We start from the raw sequence: 20,420 nt of genomic DNA on the forward strand, positions 1-20,420 counted from the left end.
GCATCATGGGATAGGCTGGGCCGAGAAGGATCCACAGGACCTATCCCTCATAAAGAATGTATTTGTTTTACAAATATATTCTTTTTGATTTATGTAGCCAAATTATATTATTGAAAATTTTGTAGACATCTTTTGTTCCTATAAAACCACTGCTCACTTTCTTGGAGTGCTGCATAGGAGTGAATGTGTGTGGGGAATAGGTTACACCTGTAACAAAAATACATAATTAGCAATGARTCACGCTTGGATTTGAATCATTATGTTTTRCATCTGATGGAAGCAAGGATGTTAACAAATCAATTGGACACTATTCTGGTAACGTAGTTGTATTTCCACAATTGTGSTCTTGACTGRTCTTGAAGTAAAATCCYGAGTTCTCAGTGACCGAGACTATCAAAAAATGGTCTTGAGGCTGGTCTTGAATACTTCAACACTGTTGAATTGTATTAACTCCTAATCTAGTAATTATCTATTGAAATGTTTATAAAAATCTGTCAAGTCATTTGTAAAATATTTTGCTGACAAACGTGAACATAACAGATATTAGTCTGTCATATTAACTGAAATTCTAAGAAAAAAAAGGAGAAGATAGTGTTTTTTCAGAATCTTTTAGCAGCAATAACTTGAAGTAATTAGATTGTTTTTAGTCTTTCGTTGCTGCAGAGAAACCACTAATCCCTGCAACAATTTTCCCTGCAACCCTGGAATGTAAAGAGGRGTGCGCTTCCATTTTATCCTGCCCATAATGCATAGTTCCTGTGGCATGGCCCTAACAGATAACATGTCAGGTGGTTTTATGCGGGTCCACCAGCATAACAGAAACTTGATTTATTTTCTGTTTATGACCAAATCACCGGGAAATTAATGACGCTGACATCCGCCTCAGATATCCGTAGTTATTTCAGTGACAACATGCTGACATGTCACAAGGAGATGAAAAGTAAAAGTGGTATAAATCATCTGATAAAACAGCAGCGTCTCTTTCAGCACGGCCTCCCGCGATCTGCTCTTGTGGCTCCCGTTGCTGTATTAATAATTTTCCCGAGCAGGTTTATGTCTCCAGCCGTGCCTCCATTATTTTATATTTGCCCCGTAAATATTTTTCTTTTGTCAAAGCAGATATGAAACATGGCAAAAGAGGAAAATTAATAATGTTGTCATGTAAACTAATTGCCTTCCTTCATTCTCCGTAGAGAGCGATATTTCCTGGTGCYGGCTATGATGGCATTACAGAGTACAGGTCGGTCATTTACTACCAGGTGAAGCAGCCTTGTTGGAATGAAACTGTAAAGGTGAGCCTGCATCCCACAGCACACATCATATGTTCTCCAGTTACTTACAGAAGTAAAGGATTTGTGCTTGSGTGTAATCCTGTAGGTATAACATGATGCTTATACCTCTTTGTATTATTTTTTTCCTCCTCAAGGTGACTATTCCCATTGAAGACGTGTGCCGCTGCCACCTGAGGGTGATGTTTCGTCACAGATCCTCCCAAGACTGTGAGTTGCTACTATTTCTGTGACAGATAATGCCACCTTGTTAAAGGGACAATTCAGAACTTTTGAAGTGGACTTCTATAAAAAGGTTATGAAAAAAATACATCTTACCTTTTGTTCAGTAGATAGCTCTTTGAACATCCTCCTTTAGCTGAAATAAAYCATTAATTGTGACTTAACTGGCTGATTCCAATGGAGACTGGACTGAAGACTGCAGTTTTCTGAAAACAAGTCCTGCTGCTTCATTGTGGAAAAAAACACACAATCATGATTGTATTAATCAATCATTGTTCATTCAGTTCTGAAAATCATTGCTTTTTGTTGAACCTAAAAACATCAAAATGCTTCTACTAGGATATTTTCTTTGAAGCCTTCCTACACTCGTGGTTTGGAAATGCATCATGTGAACATGGCTAATTTAGCAGAATATCACACATCAAGTCACATCAAGCCYCCTGACGTGTTTTTAGGTGGAATTGACATGATGACATCTTAAAGGCACAGTGTGTAGGATTTGTTGTTTTCAGCGACATCTAGTGGTTGAGTGGTTGAATCATCCTCCCTGGTCCTCCCCCCACCCCCACCCCCTGCTTCCAAACACAAAGGAGTTGCTACGGTGTCTCTCAGGTGTCAAAAACCTTTGATAATTCCAACCACGATGTCTCCCAGCAGCTTCAGGGCTAGTGATGTTTCAAGTGGTAAGATTATGAGCTTTAATAAGTAAAATTATCCCAGCTACAATGACAGACAACAAATATTACATTTATAGTATTACAACTAAAACCGTTTTTGACGCCGCCACCGCAATTTGTCCTTCATGAGCCTTCATAGACAAGATGGCGGTGCAAGATGGCGGCTGCCTGTGTGGCGACCCGCGATCATGGAGATATAAACAGCTTTTTATAAGGTAAAAATAATAAAACAAGGTCTTTGTCTGCAATGATTAGACATGTTTTTTATTATTGTCATTAGTGATTATCTCAATTTCGGCTAAAAGAATTGACAAAATCCTACACACTGTGCCTTTAAGGACTRTTTGGCATCACATATTTCCCTGCACGTTCCCARTCATTTATTGACTAACCGTATTGAGGAGTTGTTTGCTCAAACGGACGTTGCTTGTTTTGTTGTAAACTTGGTTCTTGTTAAATGTTTCTGAATACTTTCAACAGATCTATTTTGCCTCCCTCTGCTCGTCTCCCACACAGCTTTCAGTTGAGCTTGATGTATATTTAGGAAGATGTTGAGAACTCTGTTCTCATTGTTGTAGTTTCATGATGAAAATCACATCGTCTTGATCTTGCAGAAATTAGCGAGTATTTGTTCTGTGCATAAGCTTCTGGCAGACTCTTTGCACACAGATGTTGGCTGATTGGTCAGACCTCTGTGGGCCTGTTTATGTGGAAGAGCAGGTGAAATGCAAACTTCACTAAATCTGTGATCGAACCAGCACCAGCCATAGTGGGTCATCATGTCCTGGGAGGCTTTTTAATGAAAGCCCCGTAATACAGTATGTGTCTATGATCGGAATACCTCTTTAGCATATTAATTTCTAGTTTAATTTCCTCCTCTTCATCCTCTGTGATGTCCATGACTTTGATGGCAGCCAGCTGTCCAGTCTTGACATGGTGTCTCTTATATACTTGTCCATAGGTGCCTTTTCCAACTACCTCCACCAGCTCAAAAATCTCTGGGTCCCTCAATAAAGCCAAGTCTATGTCTACTAGACTTTTAGCTTGAGACTTGTTTGCCATCTTTCAAATAAAAGCTGAACAAAAAATGGCCGTTATATCATTTGCGTGGGTTTCGGGTGGTAAATTAAACACAGGGTATTCCCTTCCCACGGAATCCGCTCTCAGGCAGCGAAACGCTCGGGTCTAGCTACTCCATGTTGAGGTGTCAGCAGGAGCCCTGTTCTCTCTTTGCTCTGCTCAGCTTCGCTCACACTCTTTCAGAAGACAATGATAATGTGACAAACCCTTATTTATTGCTGCTAGTTTTAGATTAGTTTGACCAAAATGTTATTACTGGCACATATGCCCCGGGCAACACTGGAAGTGCTACAGCTACCTACTGCTGCTGCTATTTGTGCTCGCAAATAAGTACAGAATTTTATATAAATAGCTGTCTAATGTGAAACTAATGCTGTGTAAAGATTTATAAAAAAAATGAGGAGATCACAGATCAAGGTTTTGAGATCACACTTTGGCTCTGGCTGTGATTGATCTAGTTGTTAGAATGTCAGTCCTGTCATAATTTCACAATGAGTCTCCAAACTGAGCTTGTCTAAAACCTATCTACAACAGGTAAGATATTTATTATCTGTAACCTTTCTGGAGATCATCACTTYGGAAGGTCTGAACCATGTCTTTATTTATAGAGTGACATATTTTTGTGTTTTCTGTTCCTTCAGCCAGGGACAAATCAGAGAAGCCTTTTGGCATGGCCTTCGTCAGGCTAATGAGAGGAGATGGGACCACGCTAAAAGATGGCCGACACGAACTTATCGTCTATAAGGTAGTGTGACAGGAGAACATTTTCTTATTTTGTAGGTTCAGTTTAATTCACTGCATTTAAAGATAAGCTGATAATATAATTATGCAAAAAAAAATCTGTCATGACTTTGACTGTGGTCGGATGGATTATTCATGAATCCCTCAGTCAATAAAAATGAGATTACATCTCCGTCAGTCAATAGTCTTTATGATTTATTYTCTGTGTTCTGAATTTCTTAGGTTGACGTGAAGAAGGCAGACGATGCAAGCGTTTACCTCACGTTGCCAGCTACTTGGACTGAGGTGGAGGAGAAGGAGAAGCAGACGGGGAAGCAGTTTCACCATTCAGGAGCCATTCCTGTGACCAAAGACAGCTTCCAGATCGCAACGCTCACCTGCTCCACCAAACTCACCCAGAACGGTACCGCCGGGCTCATTTCTCATTCCCCTTCTTTACGTCCAATCTTAAACTAAACAGTAACTTTAAAAAAAGTCATGTCACAAGTCATTCTGTGATGGACAGCTTCGTTCTCGCCCTCTCCCCAAAGGTTGCTTTAAAATTCATGATGTTGATCTGTGTTGCTAATATTTTGCTGACGTTTCCTGATACCGTTTTAATGAAGTTTTTATTGAAATTTCAAGTGTTAARCACCTTACCGAGGACTTCCTCTGCTGCATGTTCTCAGGTGTTAATGTTTTTTTTTCTTTAGTGGATCTGCTGGGCCTGTTGAACTGGAGGTCTAATCCTGAAGATCTTGAGCAGATTTTGCGGAGACTCATGGAGGTGGAAGGAGGGGAGATCGTCAAAGTAAATTCTCATGTGTTAAAATAATAAAATGCTTAATAATCGGGGTGTAGCAGTATACTTAAGCTATGGTTCAGTATCACAGTTTGGCACAACAGGAAAGAAAAAACTTTTTTCTTTTAAATAGACAGTAACTCTTCTGAGTGCAGAGACAAAACAAAAGCCTAGCAGTTCTTAAGAGAATACATATTATCAACCACCTTTCATGTCAGTTTTAAACTAAATCACTTCAGAAAAACCAGTTATAGTTGTTCTAATCAAACCTTGTAAGATGTTCTGATAAACCCTGTGATATTGTGAAATTATATTATTCATAAAATGTCAGTTACTGCCACACTAAATATTTCAATATCTATATCGAATTGTAGTCGTTTTTGTGTTTGCGGTGTGTTTGTTGTAGATTTACTTCAAATGATAACGTTCTGTGACTTTCAATAAACTCTGTCCAGTGGTTCATGAGATATTTTTCTAACAGASAAGAAGAGTAGAAGTTTGAAAAACAGATCCTATTCAGTCAATTAGTTCTCAGATTGTGTATAAGGGGAACTCTCAGCTACCACCACGCCAAGTTTTAGATCAAAGTCTATAAAACTAGCTAGGTTAAATAAAACTATAAAATTAGCTAGGTAAAAGGCTAGGCTTTTACATTTGCTAAGGCTGCATTTCTATAGTGGCCATCTTGAAAAATACATTTTCTTCAAAAGTTAATTAGTTGTACATCTGATTTTGTTCTGAGAGCTTCAATAAAATTTGTTCCCTGGCTATGATAAAATAAAATAAAAAACGTGAAGCACCTAGCTTCTCAGCTAGTGAGCAGTATTGTGGGAAAATTGCTCTTGACTGAAAATTCAGAACACAGAGAATAAATCATAAATAAATGGTTTCAAAAATGCCACTATATGACATAATGTCTTGCCATACWTGCACCTCTTTAGAAACAGTATTTTAAGCCTCTGTGTTGCTTTAATCCAAACATTTGCGCTTTTTTTTCTGTCACACGTAAAATACTGATAATATAATGTTCCCCCTGCTACTAAAAAATATGCTCGCCAGTTTAATCCACCCCATACTGTGATATTTTGGCACAAATATATGTACTGTTTTACCCACAATTTATAATGTTGCACCTTTTTATGGTGTTTAAGTGTCTTTTAATGAGAGGTTTGTGTTTGCTCTTCAGTTTCTACAGGACACTCTTGATGCTCTGTTCAATATCATGATGGAGACGTCAGAAAAGGACACCTATGATACCCTGGTGTTCAATGCCTTGGTTAGTTTTTGTTAAAGCCACAGTGTTTGTAGAAAAGAAAAGGGAAATGCTTGTTTAGTCGAGACATATTTGTGGATGGATGCTGTTAGCACTACCTACTGTGATAAAAGCATTTCCTCTGACTGCTTCTTAGTGGCTACTTTCAGCTGTTCAGACATTTAAGGTCACAGTTTGGGTCATCACAAAGCTCTTGTCAGAGGATGGAAATGCTTCATAAATACACCTTTCATTTATAAGTATCTGGAAGTTTCTGGGAACATTTTATTTCTGTGGCTTCTGGAAAAAAAAGGTTCCAACTTCTGATTCAGCTTTTATTTTTATTGTTGCATAACTACTTGTGGCACTTTTTTTTTCATGTGAAACAACTGAGTGCAAGACTGTTTTCAAAAAGCAACATTCAAAAACTGGGTGTTGTCAGCTCCATTATTAAATTTGCCTGCCTGTGAATGCTGCTTTTTCACCTCAGCTGCAAAACCTGACAATTTAACAAAAGTAAACATGTTTGCCTCTTGATGCAGTCTGACAGGCCATCATTTTAACAAGCTGTGCCCTCACAAAACCATGTTCTAATGTAAAGCAGCACTTTTTATTGAGTTCTTGTTCTTGCATTAGAAACATAATACAGCTTTGATCTAACATTAGCAGAGTTAAAACCAGAGGTGTAGAGTAACAAAGCACATTTCCTTCTTCTATTACTTCAGTAATCTTATTTTGAAGATTCTGCCACGTTTTTTTAATTAAATTTTTGCTTTGACTTTTATTTTGTTACCTTCAAAACCTAAAAAATATTTTTGCTTCTTTATTCATCATTAAGAATTGTTTATGCACTCTGAAGAAAGAAGTGTTGATTTTATATAATCAGGTTATGTCAACTGGTTCCACTAAACTGAGTTGAGTAAATTGAGCAGTTTTATTTTCAAAAAATGTGGAAATTGTTTTACATTTACTCGTTTTAATGGAACCAGTTGACATTACTTAGTAGAGCAAATTCAACACTTTATTTCTTTGTGTGTGTAAAAGTACTTTTACTTTCCCATTTATTGTGAGCAATTTTATGACCTTTTATTTGTGTACTTTTTTTATCAGTGAAATATATATATATATATATATATATACAGTATATAAACAGTTTTAACTTGCAAAAGCCTCTCATTTTTCTTCCTTGTCACATTTTCCGACAGGTTTTTATTATTAACCTTATCGGCGACATCAAGTTCCAGCATTTTAATCCAGTYCTGGAAACTTATATCGACAAGCACTTCAGTGCCACTTTGGCTTACATGTGAGTTCTGGCTTTCCTACTTTTGACAGCTTACGAATGCTATTTATTTTTAGTACTTTTAGCTCCTCTTCATGCCCAAATTACCCAGAGACCCTAATGCCAGGCTCATTCACTTTCTCAGGAAGCTCACCAAGGTGCTCAACCACTATGTGGGTCACGCCGAGGAGCCCACCCTGACGGAGAGGCTCTACGCAGCACTTAAAGCTCTCAAGTACCTTTTCAGGTTTATTGTTCAGTCCCGAGTCCTCTATCTCAGGTACCAAGAGCCTTACCACACTTGAATACACTCTACATTTAAATATTTCAAAGATGATTTTTATTTTTTATTTTTTTGTCCCTAATGCAGTTTCTGACTTTTCTTACTCAGATTTTATGGGAACAGTGAGGATGGAGATGCCTTTTTCAGCTCCATCCATGCACTTTTCCTTTCTTTCAACACTCTGATGGACAGACCTCTGGATGAAGGGGTGAAAATAAAGGTAGGTTTTTTTAAAATATATTCCTTCTGTTTTAACAACAAAATAAGGTTAAAAAAAAGCAATGCACTCGATCACTTAAAATGAAAGCGTTGCCTCTATTTTCTGTCTCTAAGCTGTGTTTACATGCAGTAATCCAGCTGTGAAAATGTGTTATGCTGTTGTGAAATAGTTACTGAAATGTCACGCAAACAGACTGCCAAAATAATGTGAGCTCCGTCGGTAGTTTCTTGTAAAGCGTGGAGGAAACCCTGGTGAAAAGTTTGTTTTTGTCCTGAGAATAAAAAAAAAAGAACAAAAACCTTCCTAAGCTTCAGCCTGATGAGGACAGATTTGTTGTTTTTTCAGGGGGCGATATTGAAATACCTGCCCAGCATCATTAATGACATCCAGACTGTGTTTGATCCCGTGAAGCTCAGGTAAGTCACCAGAGGATTTGCACAACAGGAAATGATAATTGCCTGTCTCTGCAAATGATCAGCCTGGCTCCTGCGTCAAGGTGCTCTTCTCAATCCTTGCTGCTGTAAAATCAACCCATCTTGACTGCTGCTTATTAGCTCTCTGTGACARTAATTACATGTTGTGAAATGAATTACCATTAGGATTGTCTAGACAGATGTTTTTTTTTCTTTCTTCTTATTTATTTATTTATTTTAAATTTCTCTTCAGTGTTGTTCTTGCAAAGTTCATTGAGAGCATTCCCGAGTCACAGCTCGTGCGTCAGAAGYTGGGCTGCATGTGTAAAATTGTTGAGAGTGACCTTTTCAAACAGCCAGGTAAGGAGCTTTTGGGGCCTCACAACTACATAATGACATTTCAAACAGGATGAAAAATTTAATCATTTTCTGTGCATTACAACTTGCATGTGTTTACTGGGCAACCTTAATTAAAAAGAAATGCGCTGCGGAGTCGAGTTACGGCGGCGTTTCTTGTTTTTCCTTGCTGCAGATTGTCGAGATGTGCTCCTGCCGCTCGTCACCGACCAGCTGAGCGGGCAGCTGGACGACCACTCCAGTAAACCAGATCACGAGGCTTGTGTCCAGCTGCTCAGCACGGTGCTGGATAACCTGGACCGCAAAGATGTGGTGAGGTGTTATTGTTTATCCTCTGCACATGAGCGCCTCCAAGATAAAGCGAGAGCGACGTGGTCGGGTTATTGCKGTGGAAATCAGTGACCAAAGTGAGTTTAATTCTCTTAGCGGCTCTGCTCATCCTTTAGCTCACGGTCTGAAGACCTCAAACAGGCACCCATACGGCGCTCAGAGTCAAACTGTTGTTTTATGGATCCTGTGGAGGCGATTCAGCTGCTTATTGGAGGGAGTCCAGGAAAGTGTGACCTGCAGGGAAGCCTGTGGGCAGACTGTGAGCATGCTGGGGGTGCGGGCTACATATTGAATTTGGCCTGAGAGGTTCTTCACTTGCAGTCCAACAGTAGTTTTGTCTTGGCTTTTAAATAATCCAGGAGTTTTCTTTTTTCAAAATGGTAGAAGTTGGACAGAATTATGATTCACTGATCCTGTGCCACATTTTGTTCAGGGGTAGTATTTTAACCGATGTAGACTTGTAGAAATAATTATAAAGAATTATATAAGCTTTGTTTTGAAGGAATATACATTTTTTTAGGCAGCTGATGTTCAGGTATAATAAAAATCTATTTAATTTAAATAGAAGTATTTATATTTCATAACATCCATATTTTCTGTCTTTGAATTAAGGGTGAGTTTTCTGTCGTCCTGATGGAGCTTTGTGTAGAGTCACAGCTCCTCTGTATAGAAAATAACACCAGCTGAGGTGGTTTGAGCATCTGATAAGAATGCCTTGTTTCTGGGCATGTCGGAGAAGTGGAGTCACCAGAGGCACGGCTAGAACCAGCTGGAGGAATTATTTATCCTCACTGACCCCAGGATCCCTCAGGAGCTGGAGAGGAGTGTTTGGGTTTCCCCTGCAGGACCTGTTGACTCCAGAACTTGACCTTTTAATAAGTTGTTCAATGGATGGATGGATAGGACATAATAATAGAAATATAGTCATTAGTTTTACACTAGRTCATAGAATGAGGTCATTGCAATCTCAGATGGAAAACGTGACATTTATATGTAGGTTGTTTATTTGACAAAAGCTAAATCCAAATGTAGAAGCAGATTGTGAAAAAATGGGAATAAAAACGGGTAATCTCATTGATTCATTGATCATCAGCAAATGTAAGATCGTCGATTATAATAATAACCTTTGGTCGATTTGCTTTTTCTGGAGCCTTCAGGCGAGTTTTACCTCATAACCAAAGATAAAAGACCATTTCAAAAATTATGGAGAAACAATTGTTGCTGCCCATCAGTCTGAGAATAGTTTGGACCATTTTCAAACCATTTAAAGTCTGTTTATCTTACTGCAAGTAAAGAAGTTATTGACAGGTGGAAAACATTCAAGACCGTTCCTCCCAGGGGTGACTGTCTCAATAAATTCACCCTGAGGTCAAACGTTCAATGCTCAGTGAAATAATAAAACCCACGAGGGAGAGCCTGCAGGTCTCAACCAGTTCAGTGTTAAAGTTTGAAACAGTTGTAGTTATTGTTACTTTCTGCTTCTGCATTATAACTTAACAAATGGAAACACCTGGTTATGATGATGTCCTTATTTATAAAACCTGAATATTAGCGCTGCAGCTAATGATTATTTTAATAATTGGTTATTTTGGTGATTTAATCAAGTAATTAGTGAAAATTGTCAGCTTCTGCAGTAACCTCTGAAACTTACTTGATTACTAATACAATGATTTAAAATTGTGATGAGGTAATCTACACTTGCTGATGATCCTGCTGCAATCAAAATAACATTATTATACCACTTTGTATTTTATTTATACATTAAAAGCTCCAATTATTTGTATTTGTGTGTGTGAGGTTTGAGGGTGCACTAATTAAAAGTGTTGTATCATTGAATAATTTTTAACCATCACAAAAAAGTTATTAATAGTAAAAGTAAATGCATATTTTTTATTAAGACTATCATCATGTTGGTGCAGTGTTCCCATTTTAGGCAATAAAATATTTAGTTTTGACTGCTTGGCTATAAACAAATATGACAGCAGTAATAAATGAATTATTGTAATGACAGGTTTCAAAGTCATAAAAGGCAGTAGCAAAACAATTCCTACAGAGTACTATAAATATTTTTAAACTTGAAATATTCTCTCTCATTTAAGCCAAGATAGAAAAAAAGCAACAAATAATGCTGTCAGTGTGTTTGTGCTTTTATCTTTATTTCAAATTTTGTCACACAATTTAAACATTGTTAAATAATACCCTTCCTGGTAGAAGCTATGATTAATCAACACATGTAACATTAGCCAAAATATACCTCATAAATACATTGTATATCTGTAACATGACAGATTACAGATGATCACAGATTTAGGTAACATAAATGACACCTGTTGTTCACACTGGATGTGTTCAGTGTATGCAGTGGCTGCTTTCTGTTCCCGTGCTGAAACATCGAGAACATGCAGCTCTTACACTTTCCTTTGTTGTTGTTGTTGTTGTTGTTGTTGTTGTTGTTGTTGTTGTTGTTGTTGTTGTTTTTAAATGTTCTCACACTTTTCTGTCATTTTCTGGGCACTTTGTTTTAGGACTCTTCGTCTCCTTTCATAACTAAAAATAGCACTTAGCATACACGTGACAACAGTGTAACCGTTAGCGGAAGCGCTAACATAGCATTGTGCAACACAAATAACATTCTGGATGGACAAAGGTGCGCTGAATAGTTTAACAGTATTTATTTTTAATGAAGCTTCGAGGCAGAAAAAAAATWGAGTATTTTTTAGTAATGGAGGTAATCGAATATTTAAGGAATCGTTTCAGCCCTATTGAAAATTAAAAGACAATGTAGTCAACTTTTATAACAAATCCCTCTGATTTACCTCATTTAAAACATTTTGTAAAATGTATCTAAAAATTGTTTTATTCACTCTCACTAACATTAATGACTCATTTTRTAAAATGTTAATAAAAGAAAGGTGAGCCTGAGCACTATCAATGCAACAGCCATTTTTAATTACAAATATAGCTCTGTGCACGTGTTCCAACAACGAATGACTGAAACAGGAACCTCATAGCTGAAGGACAATTCAATAAAACATCTAAACGACAGCTGGAGATCAGTGATAAATTTTTCAGCTTTGCTTGTGCAAATAGAGACTGACTAATATCTGTAATGAAGCTGGTGATGTCGATATGTTAGTGTGTTTTGTTTGCTCAATGAAAGCTGAAAAAATCAATGAGCTCCAACTGTGCTCTTTGCTTTGCGGCAGCCTTTGTCTTTAAAATATTAAACACAATGTTCCAGTTTGCCTGTCACTCCCCGTTTTTTTTWAAATAAATCATGAGTTAATTTGGTATTATCACTTTACAATCATGTAATTATCAAAACAGATTCAGGTTATTTTTGTGCTGTTTGACAGTTTAATTAACCACACCCATTGTAATGGTGGAAAATGGATGGACTAGAAATAAAAGAAACACATCCAACTCAGTGAAAACAAAACAGCCAGAATGTGGCAGATGAGGTGTGAATCAGCCCTTCTGATCTGTCGGCGCGCTGCAGCGGCTGCGTCGTGGCTGATAAGTGTCCCGGGTTCTGTTGTGTGTGCGCAGGGTCCAACCAGAGGGCACATTCAGCTGATAATGGAGCGGCTTCTTCGCAGGGTTAATCGCACGGTCATCAGCATGGAAAGATCCTCTCCTCTCATCGTAAGGCCTCCACCACAACACAACAGCTCGGATGTGTCCAAACACCGACGCAGACAACAGCTAATTTACTACGATATGTGCTTTATTATGCAAAAAATCTAACCGTTTTTTCTGTTTCCTGTAAAATCTCTGGAGCATTAACCGCCACTTCTTTGGCAGGGCCACTATCTTGCCTGCATGACGGCCATTCTGAAGCAAATGGATGACATGCATTACACCCACTACATCAGCACCTTCAAAACGAGACAGGATATCATTGTAAGTGTCTCGAGTCCTCCGCCACATCTTGTCCTGAAGCATCTCATCAATAATGAGCGATAAACCACCCCGGCCACTTACAGCTCCTTAAGAGAGTATTGATTACAGACATCTCATGCAGCTGATTGCACCGACAGGGATGTAGATGTTACCGGATCTCGTTTAAGCTCGGGGGTGTGGGGGCATCATGTGTGACTGACATGTGAGGGTGGAGCTGCTGACTGACGTGTGCTGTTTCGTCTTTCGGATGTTCCTCGCAGCGTTTCTCTAAAGAACAGCACCATTGATTCATCCGGAGTAAAAAAAAAAGTTTTATTTTCCCTCCTGACGTTAGGACTTCCTCATGGAGACATTCATCATGTTTAAAGACCTGATGGGAAACGTCTTCCCCGCTGATTGGATGGTCATGAACCTGGTGCAGATGCAGGTCTTCCTGAGGGCCATCAACCAGTACTCAGATGTGCTCAACAAGCTTTTCCTGGACCAGGCCCACTTTGAACTCCAGGTGAGTCTTGTCCCTCTCTTTCCCATCGACGTGCCGTAAAGCTGAGCCTCGTGAGAAGGTAATTATAKTATGAATATTTGAAAAGCCGTGTTTCCCTCGCAGCTATGGAATAACTACTTTCATTTGAGCGTGGCGTTCCTCACCCACAAGACGCTGCAGCTGAAATCCTTCTCTCAAGAGAAACGGAAAAAGATACTGAACAAGTGAGATTGCTTACAGGTCATCCGGAAAGGTCGTTTAAATTAGGAGAACTTAATTAAACCGTTGTCTGGTTTCTATTTGCCGCAGATACGGAGACATGAGGAAGACGATTGGATTTAAGATGCGAGATATGTGGTACAACCTCGGTGAGTATTTTGCACCAGCTGATAACGCTGCTGTTTGTTCAGCTCCTGCTGGTAATGCATGGGGAATAACAAGACAAWTTTTTATTATTATTACTGTCCACTTTCAGTGTGTGGTGTTGTTTTTCTTTGGCACATTATTAGATTTCTCCTCTGTTTGTAGGGAAGTGAAAAAGGCAGCATATTGCCATCTCAAATCAGGTCGTAATATTTTCTGCCTGATAATGTTTTGTTGTCCTCCAGGCCCGCACAAATTGAAGTTTATTCCGGCCATGGTCGGGCCCATTCTGGAGGTCACGCTGGTGCCTGAGCTGGAGCTCAGGAAAGCTACCATTCCTATCTTCTTTGATATGATGCAGTGTGAGCACAACTTCAGCCCTACACGCACTTTTGAAACGGTAAACTTCTGCCTCAGACGGTCACTCCTTCAGTCCTGATTCACTTTAAAGCTGCTTTTGGATCAATAAATATGACACTTGATTTTTATTATTTTTAACGTTCATCTTCTTTTATTTCCCTTTTATCTTTGCAGTTTGAGAATGAGTTGATAACGAAATTGGATCAAGAAGTAGAGGGAGGCCGAGGGGATGAGCAATACAAAGTCCTACTGGAGAAAACGTAAGGTCGAAGAGAAGATCAAATAAAATATATTTCGCATTTTGAAAGGTTTTTTTTTATCAAATACAACACATCAAATAAGATTTTAATGCTGTCTAGTATGGAATTTAAAAAAGATACTTGTAAAATACACTGAACTCTTCTGACTGGTAAAAAGTCTTCAGTTAAGCAGACAAGTAGAATTATAAACAGACTGATCAATGGAAGTTTCTTTGAGCACACAAAATAAGATTTCAAACCTTAAGAAAGGGCTTACATTTACTGAAGGGATATCACCCTTTCATCCCACAGTTTTAGACTAAAACTTGTTGAGACATGACGAAATTGTAGTTAGGCATGGGACGATATGAAATTATGATGGTATGATAATCTTGGGCAAAAATATCACGGTTTCACAGTATGATGGTATTATGATTTCAGCTCTAAAAATTTTGTTTTGAAATTTGTATTTAAAAAAAAAGAAAATCTACTATCAACTTTAATTATCTTTGAAAGCTGTTTTTAGATCTTAGATGTGCTATGCTGAAATTTTATTGTGCATTTTACTTGTGATTTTTAGCACCTAATGCAATTATATTATCCTGATAAACTTTACATCTAGTAAAATATCTGCTTTTCTATTGCTTTATTATTTAAGACAAACCAGTGTATACTGCACGACAAATCTTTTTATTGAAGTAATGTATCACATTGGGAGTTTTTATTGTGTTTTGAATTTCAAAAGGGTTTTTGACGTAAAGATTATATAATTATATGCACACAGAAACAAGAAATCACAACTATGAATGCGTGTTTATGAAACTCACGTTCAGCTAACGAGCTGCTTGGCTAAAGGAGGTATTCAATTTTATCGCCTTTCACTTAAAACTTATCAAATACACAATCCAACAACTCAGTTTTGCAGACAAGCTGTGATCAGCGCATTAAAACCACAGCAACACGGTGATATGTTTCACAATCTGATGCTAAAGTTAGCTCGTTCATTTCAAGAAAGCATAAACTTTACCTGGAGCTGCGATCATGTTAGATGTGTTATCTCCATGGTCCACATTGCCGTCATCTTCACGGCATCCTAAGTATTTTCATATAGCTGGATTTATTATTTTACACAGGGAAAAGTTTGGGGAACTCCGTTCTTCAGCCACCACACAACCCCTGCAGAGCTGCGAGTGCCGACAGGCAGTCTGCTGCAGGAGTGTGCAGGGGGAGGGGTCGCGGGGGGAAGTCTGCAGCGGCACAGACCAGAGGAAAAATAAACAAAAAACACATATACCATAGGCACGGTATGACAGAAAATTGAAGTGGTTTTGAAACCGTGACTTGTTCGTATCACGGTATACCTTGAAACCGGTGTTCGGCCCATGCCTAGTTGTAGTCAAACCTTGAAAATAACATCAAACACAAATATCGTGAAATTCAGAGACATCGTGCTTCAAGTGCGTGTTGAAGATGATGCTCAGCTACTACCATGAGAAATTTTAGCTCAGTATTTGTTAAACTGACTGTTAAAGCCATTTTTGTGTTAGCTAATGTCAGTTAGTGGCCATGTGGTGATCATCAGGAAGTGCATTCACTCCAGAAGTTAACTAGTTCTAAATGAACATAAAATGATTATTTTCTGAAAGTTTCTTTATAATCCATCCAGTGCTTCTTGACATATTTTGCTAACAGACAGTTGAGGGCAGAACTTGAAAGATCTTGTACAATCTGTTAGTGCTTGAAATATGTGTTGGGGTTCACTTTCACACCACATTTTAGGCTGAATGTCTGTAAAACTGACCGATTAGAGCCAATTTTGTGTTTTTTGGGGTTGATTGGCTGTGGCGGCCATCTTGAAATGTGTTGGCTCCAGTACATCCAATAATTACTTTCTACAAGTTTTGTTATGACCTATCTCGTGCTCCAAGAGTTATTATGCTAACGGACAGAGTGAGTCGACTCCAAAAACGTAAGGGCAACATTTTACACAAAGGTGTTGCACAATATGTTGGCTCTGATCGTGTGTTGATCAGTCTCAGCTGCAACGCTTAATTTGAGGTCAGTATCTGTAAAACGGTTTGAGGTATACAGTAGCTGATAACAACATCTTAGGTAAAAGGTACGTTTGGCTGACTGATCAACATGAAACAGTGGTTTGGAGCTGATGTTTATGAAGCCTGTGGGTGTGTGCAGATTACTGGAGCACTGCAGACGCCACAGATACCTGTCCCAGTCAGGAGAGGAGCTGGCTCTGCTGCTCAGCAGCCTGCTGGAGAATCTTCTGGCGTACCGAACCATCGCACAAGATGGAAGTCCCGAGCACCGCATGAGCTGCACCGTCAACGTGCTGGTAGGCTTTCCACCTGTGGTCTGGAAGAGTTAACCCAGTTTGTGCGTTCACGCAGAGCGATTACTCGTCCGGTTCTTAATAGAAGCTGTTTCCTGGAATGTCACTGAAACATCTTTTTCTGTTTGCAGAATTTCTACAAAGAAAAAAAGAGGGAGGACATTTATATCCGGTGAGTCAGGAAGGATCACTAACAACTAGATTTTGGACCCGTTCCTTTATTCTGTCTAACTCAGAGAGTCTGCAACGACATGAGTAGTGTTTAAATTTAATCTGAGAATAAAACCGAGTTCCTTTAACAGGTTTTCTATCCAGTCTTTTGCTGTTCATGTGTGGGAACATCTGGTGGGTTAGGGTCTGGTGGGGAGTGGTGGTGCAGAGGTTAGAGAAGGCCAGCCTGTGATTGAAGCGTTGCCAGTTCAAATCCCCCTGACCGTTACATCAAAATGTAGGTGGGAAAGGTGAAGCATCCACACCTGCCTTCACCCTCATTTGCTCCACTTTGGGGCAATGAACAAGACCTTTAACCCCACCAGCTGCTCCCTCGTGCACCCAAGGTGGCAGCCCTCTGCTCCAAACACGTGGGCTGCGGTAGCTCGATGGTTGCATCAGGAAGGGCATCGGGTGTAAAACAACTGCTAAATCTTTGTGCAAGTTAGCTTGTCTGTGGTGCTCCCTGAAGACAGGAGCAGCTGATGAAAGGAAAGATGAAAATATGTTTGTGCTTCAGAATTGTCAGACTGTTCGGGTGGGTTGGGCTCAGATTTTTTTTACAGATTTGTGAATGTATATGAGATATTATAGAATGAGCTCATTATGGTTTGAGTTTTCACCAGAACGTGTAACATGGAAGAAGCAGTTTCAGTGTTGAGCTAACAGATTGTTAGCATTTTCTTTTCATTGTCTGTGCAACTTTCTGACATACAGACCATTTGCTCCAAATCCACCAGAAAATTTACACAGTGTCAAATAACCTGAGGTACATTTCTGCAAAAGCAGAAAATAGCTTGGTGCATGTATTGAAAATCACTTAATTTCAAGACAAGAAGAAAAATATGTATTAGTAACATGCAGCAAGTTATTCTTAAGGGAAAAATGAAAAACGACCTGCCACTAATTAAAGCAGAGTTGCTTAGTTCAGTTAATGAAAAATCGTTGTCTTTTTTTGAAGACATTCAAATAACAGTGAAGTAATTTTATGCAATTTAATACATTTTTAAAGTGGACTACTTTTTTTTCATCATTTTCGACAAGTGAATAAAACATAGATTTGTCCAAAAACAAGTAGGTCTGTATAACTTTTGATTTGCTTTTTTCTTTTTGCCTAACACATAAAAAATTTAAATGCCACAATACAACATAATCTAGTTTTTATTTATGCAGGATATGAAAAAATAAAACTTTGTGAATCGTCTTAATTTTAAACTAAAAGTCTTTTTTTCTTTTATAGATTTTAGTTGGAGAAATGGTAAAATAGTCTCTTGCAGTTTTTGCTTGCATACTCCTGGTCTAATAGTGCTGTGATTTTGTAAACAGATATTTGCACAAGCTGCGAGATCTGCATCTGGACTGCGAGAACTACACAGAAGCTGCTTATACACTGATGCTGCATGCTGAGTTACTGGAGGTCTCCRACACTTTAAAGATTTGTTTCACAAAGCAGCCATGTTTTTATTTTTAGTTTTTAACTTGTCTTTTAATGATGATTTTCTTCTCCAGTGGTCAGACAAACCTTGCGCCCTTCATCTGATACCTCGAGACGGGGAGCGCATGTGGACCCAACAGGAGCTGAAGGAGAGGCTCTTCCATGAGATCATTTGTAACTTTGACAAGGGCAAGGTGATTGTAACTGCTGAACATGTCACCTTAACATAATGCATAATTTACTCTAAGGGATTGTGTTGAAACTCATGGGGATGTTACGTCAGCTCCCACACAGACCGCAGACGTTTGTGTTGTAAAGGTGGGGGAGGTTTCATTAAAGAAAGGCAGATGGCTAAGTTTAATTTGTGCTTCAGTTTTTATGTCGTGTCGTCCCCCCCCCCAAATGACTGCTCTGCTCATCTCCTCAGATGTGGGAGAAGGCCATTGAGCTGGGCAAACAGCTGGCTAAGATGCACGAGACCCACATGTTTGACTTCATGGAGCTGAGCCAGCTGCTGGTAAGAGTCGTGCACAAGAATTCAGCATCACCTCAGCTAAAACATCTAAAAAAACAGCGTCAGAAAGTGATACAGAAACACTTACATTAAAATGTATTATTAATGCCTAAAACACGATAAATGAGACACAAATGTGACTTTATGTAATTTTATTCAGCTCATTTTTACCTTATTAATGTCTGCTAATACTATTAGTTTAATTTTATTGTAAAAAGTACAAATATGTGTCAGTGTAGTTTTGAAGATAATCGCCATCCTTTTTCCTTCAGTTTATAACCGCCGAGAGACGATTTACAACATACCACATTATGCAATTCTTTCTTACCACTATTTGTTGTTTGTTGCAGAAAAACCAAGCAAAGTTCTATGAAAACATAATGCATGCAATGCGGCCACAGCCAGAGTATTTCGCTGTTGGTTATTACGGCCTTGGACTCCCTTCTTTCCTCAGGGTAAGAAAATTATTACCTGTTTCAATAAAGTGAGACACGGAGAAACTCTCATATTGTTGTGCTTATGCAACAATCTGGCATTTTGTAACATTTCTTGAGGCAATGCGCAATAATTCTAATGAAGGTTATTGGCTTCTTGATGTTATGAGAGAATGTCAGTATGAAGGCAGTTTTGTCAAAGCATTAATCATGCCTCTCATTTTGTGGAGATGTTAACGTTAATGACAATTGTTTCTTTTTATTTATAGACTTTGATGCAGTAACTTTTTCCCCCCTGCAGAACAAGATGTTCGTCTATCGAGGTAAAGAGTATGAGTGGCTGGAAGACTTCAGTTTAAAGCTGCTCTCTCAGTTCCCAAATGCAGTGCGGATGACGAGCACAGCGCCCCCTGGAGAYGACATCTGCAACTCGTCTGGACAGTGTATCCTCAAATAAACCGCAGAAACCTTGTAACACATGTTACTATTGTTGAGATATGTCAGTATTTTAGTGGAGTAAATTTTGTGCAGATACAGATGGTGGCAAAAGTATTCACCCCCTTGGTATTTTTTCTAGTGTGTTGCCTTACAACCTGGAATTTCAGTGGACTTTCAGTTAGATTATGGGTAATAGACTTACGTAAATACTAGACAAAATTTAAATTAAATGGACAAAATTGCCATCCATCCAACCACCAACCACCTCAGCTGGCTCCTCTGGATGTGGAGGAGCAGCGGCTCTACTCTGAGTCTCTCCCAGATAACTGAACTTCTCACCCTATCTCTAAGGGAGAGTCCAGCTACCCTGCTGAAAACTCATTTTGACTGCTTGTATCCACGATCTTGTTCTTTCAGTCACCACCTAAAGTTTGTGGCCATGGGGTGGGCCGGAACATAGACCAACTAGTAAACAGAGAGCTTTGCCTTGCAGCTCAGCTCCCTCTTAACCACAACAGACCAGTGCAAAGGTCAATAGCACCCCACCTTAAATGAACACGTTGGTGAAGTGCTGCTTTCCTCGCCTCAGCCGTCTCACCGCCATTCGAGAGTCTTTATCCAAAGCCTCACTGACTCCTCCCACTTATGAGCTTTTGCCTCAGCAACAGCCAGGACTGGGGCCTGCTTGGCCTGCCAATACTCCTCAGCTGCCTCCAAAGTCCTACCAGCCAACAAGGCTCAATAGGAATACTTCTTCAGCTTGACA

General features: G+C 39.0%; 1 protein-coding gene across 1 annotated transcript in view; it reads left to right on the forward strand.

Moving 5' to 3' along the window:
* dock5 (dedicator of cytokinesis 5) overlaps nt 1-20,420 on the forward strand; it is a 59,220-nt gene that overhangs the window by 29,610 nt on the left and 9,190 nt on the right. Inside the window, exons 15-40 of the mRNA XM_014021355.1 lie at nt 1,194-1,292; nt 1,427-1,499; nt 3,910-4,013; nt 4,232-4,412; nt 4,702-4,799; nt 5,977-6,066; nt 7,248-7,348; nt 7,470-7,604; nt 7,716-7,827; nt 8,173-8,243; nt 8,494-8,600; nt 8,773-8,909; nt 12,477-12,572; nt 12,732-12,830; nt 13,165-13,335; nt 13,438-13,538; nt 13,624-13,682; nt 13,923-14,077; nt 14,212-14,297; nt 16,470-16,626; nt 16,755-16,795; nt 18,160-18,250; nt 18,343-18,462; nt 18,696-18,785; nt 19,133-19,237; nt 19,518-19,659. Coding sequence (XP_013876809.1) covers nt 1,194-1,292; nt 1,427-1,499; nt 3,910-4,013; nt 4,232-4,412; nt 4,702-4,799; nt 5,977-6,066; nt 7,248-7,348; nt 7,470-7,604; nt 7,716-7,827; nt 8,173-8,243; nt 8,494-8,600; nt 8,773-8,909; nt 12,477-12,572; nt 12,732-12,830; nt 13,165-13,335; nt 13,438-13,538; nt 13,624-13,682; nt 13,923-14,077; nt 14,212-14,297; nt 16,470-16,626; nt 16,755-16,795; nt 18,160-18,250; nt 18,343-18,462; nt 18,696-18,785; nt 19,133-19,237; nt 19,518-19,659 — 2,821 coding nt within the window. The remainder of the gene's footprint in view (nt 1-1,193; nt 1,293-1,426; nt 1,500-3,909; nt 4,014-4,231; nt 4,413-4,701; nt 4,800-5,976; nt 6,067-7,247; nt 7,349-7,469; nt 7,605-7,715; nt 7,828-8,172; nt 8,244-8,493; nt 8,601-8,772; nt 8,910-12,476; nt 12,573-12,731; nt 12,831-13,164; nt 13,336-13,437; nt 13,539-13,623; nt 13,683-13,922; nt 14,078-14,211; nt 14,298-16,469; nt 16,627-16,754; nt 16,796-18,159; nt 18,251-18,342; nt 18,463-18,695; nt 18,786-19,132; nt 19,238-19,517; nt 19,660-20,420) is intronic.

This window comes from Austrofundulus limnaeus, unplaced genomic scaffold (genome assembly GCF_001266775.1).
Source record: "Austrofundulus limnaeus strain Quisiro unplaced genomic scaffold, Austrofundulus_limnaeus-1.0 Scaffold289, whole genome shotgun sequence".
Classification (NCBI taxonomy): Eukaryota; Metazoa; Chordata; class Actinopteri; order Cyprinodontiformes; family Rivulidae; genus Austrofundulus; species Austrofundulus limnaeus.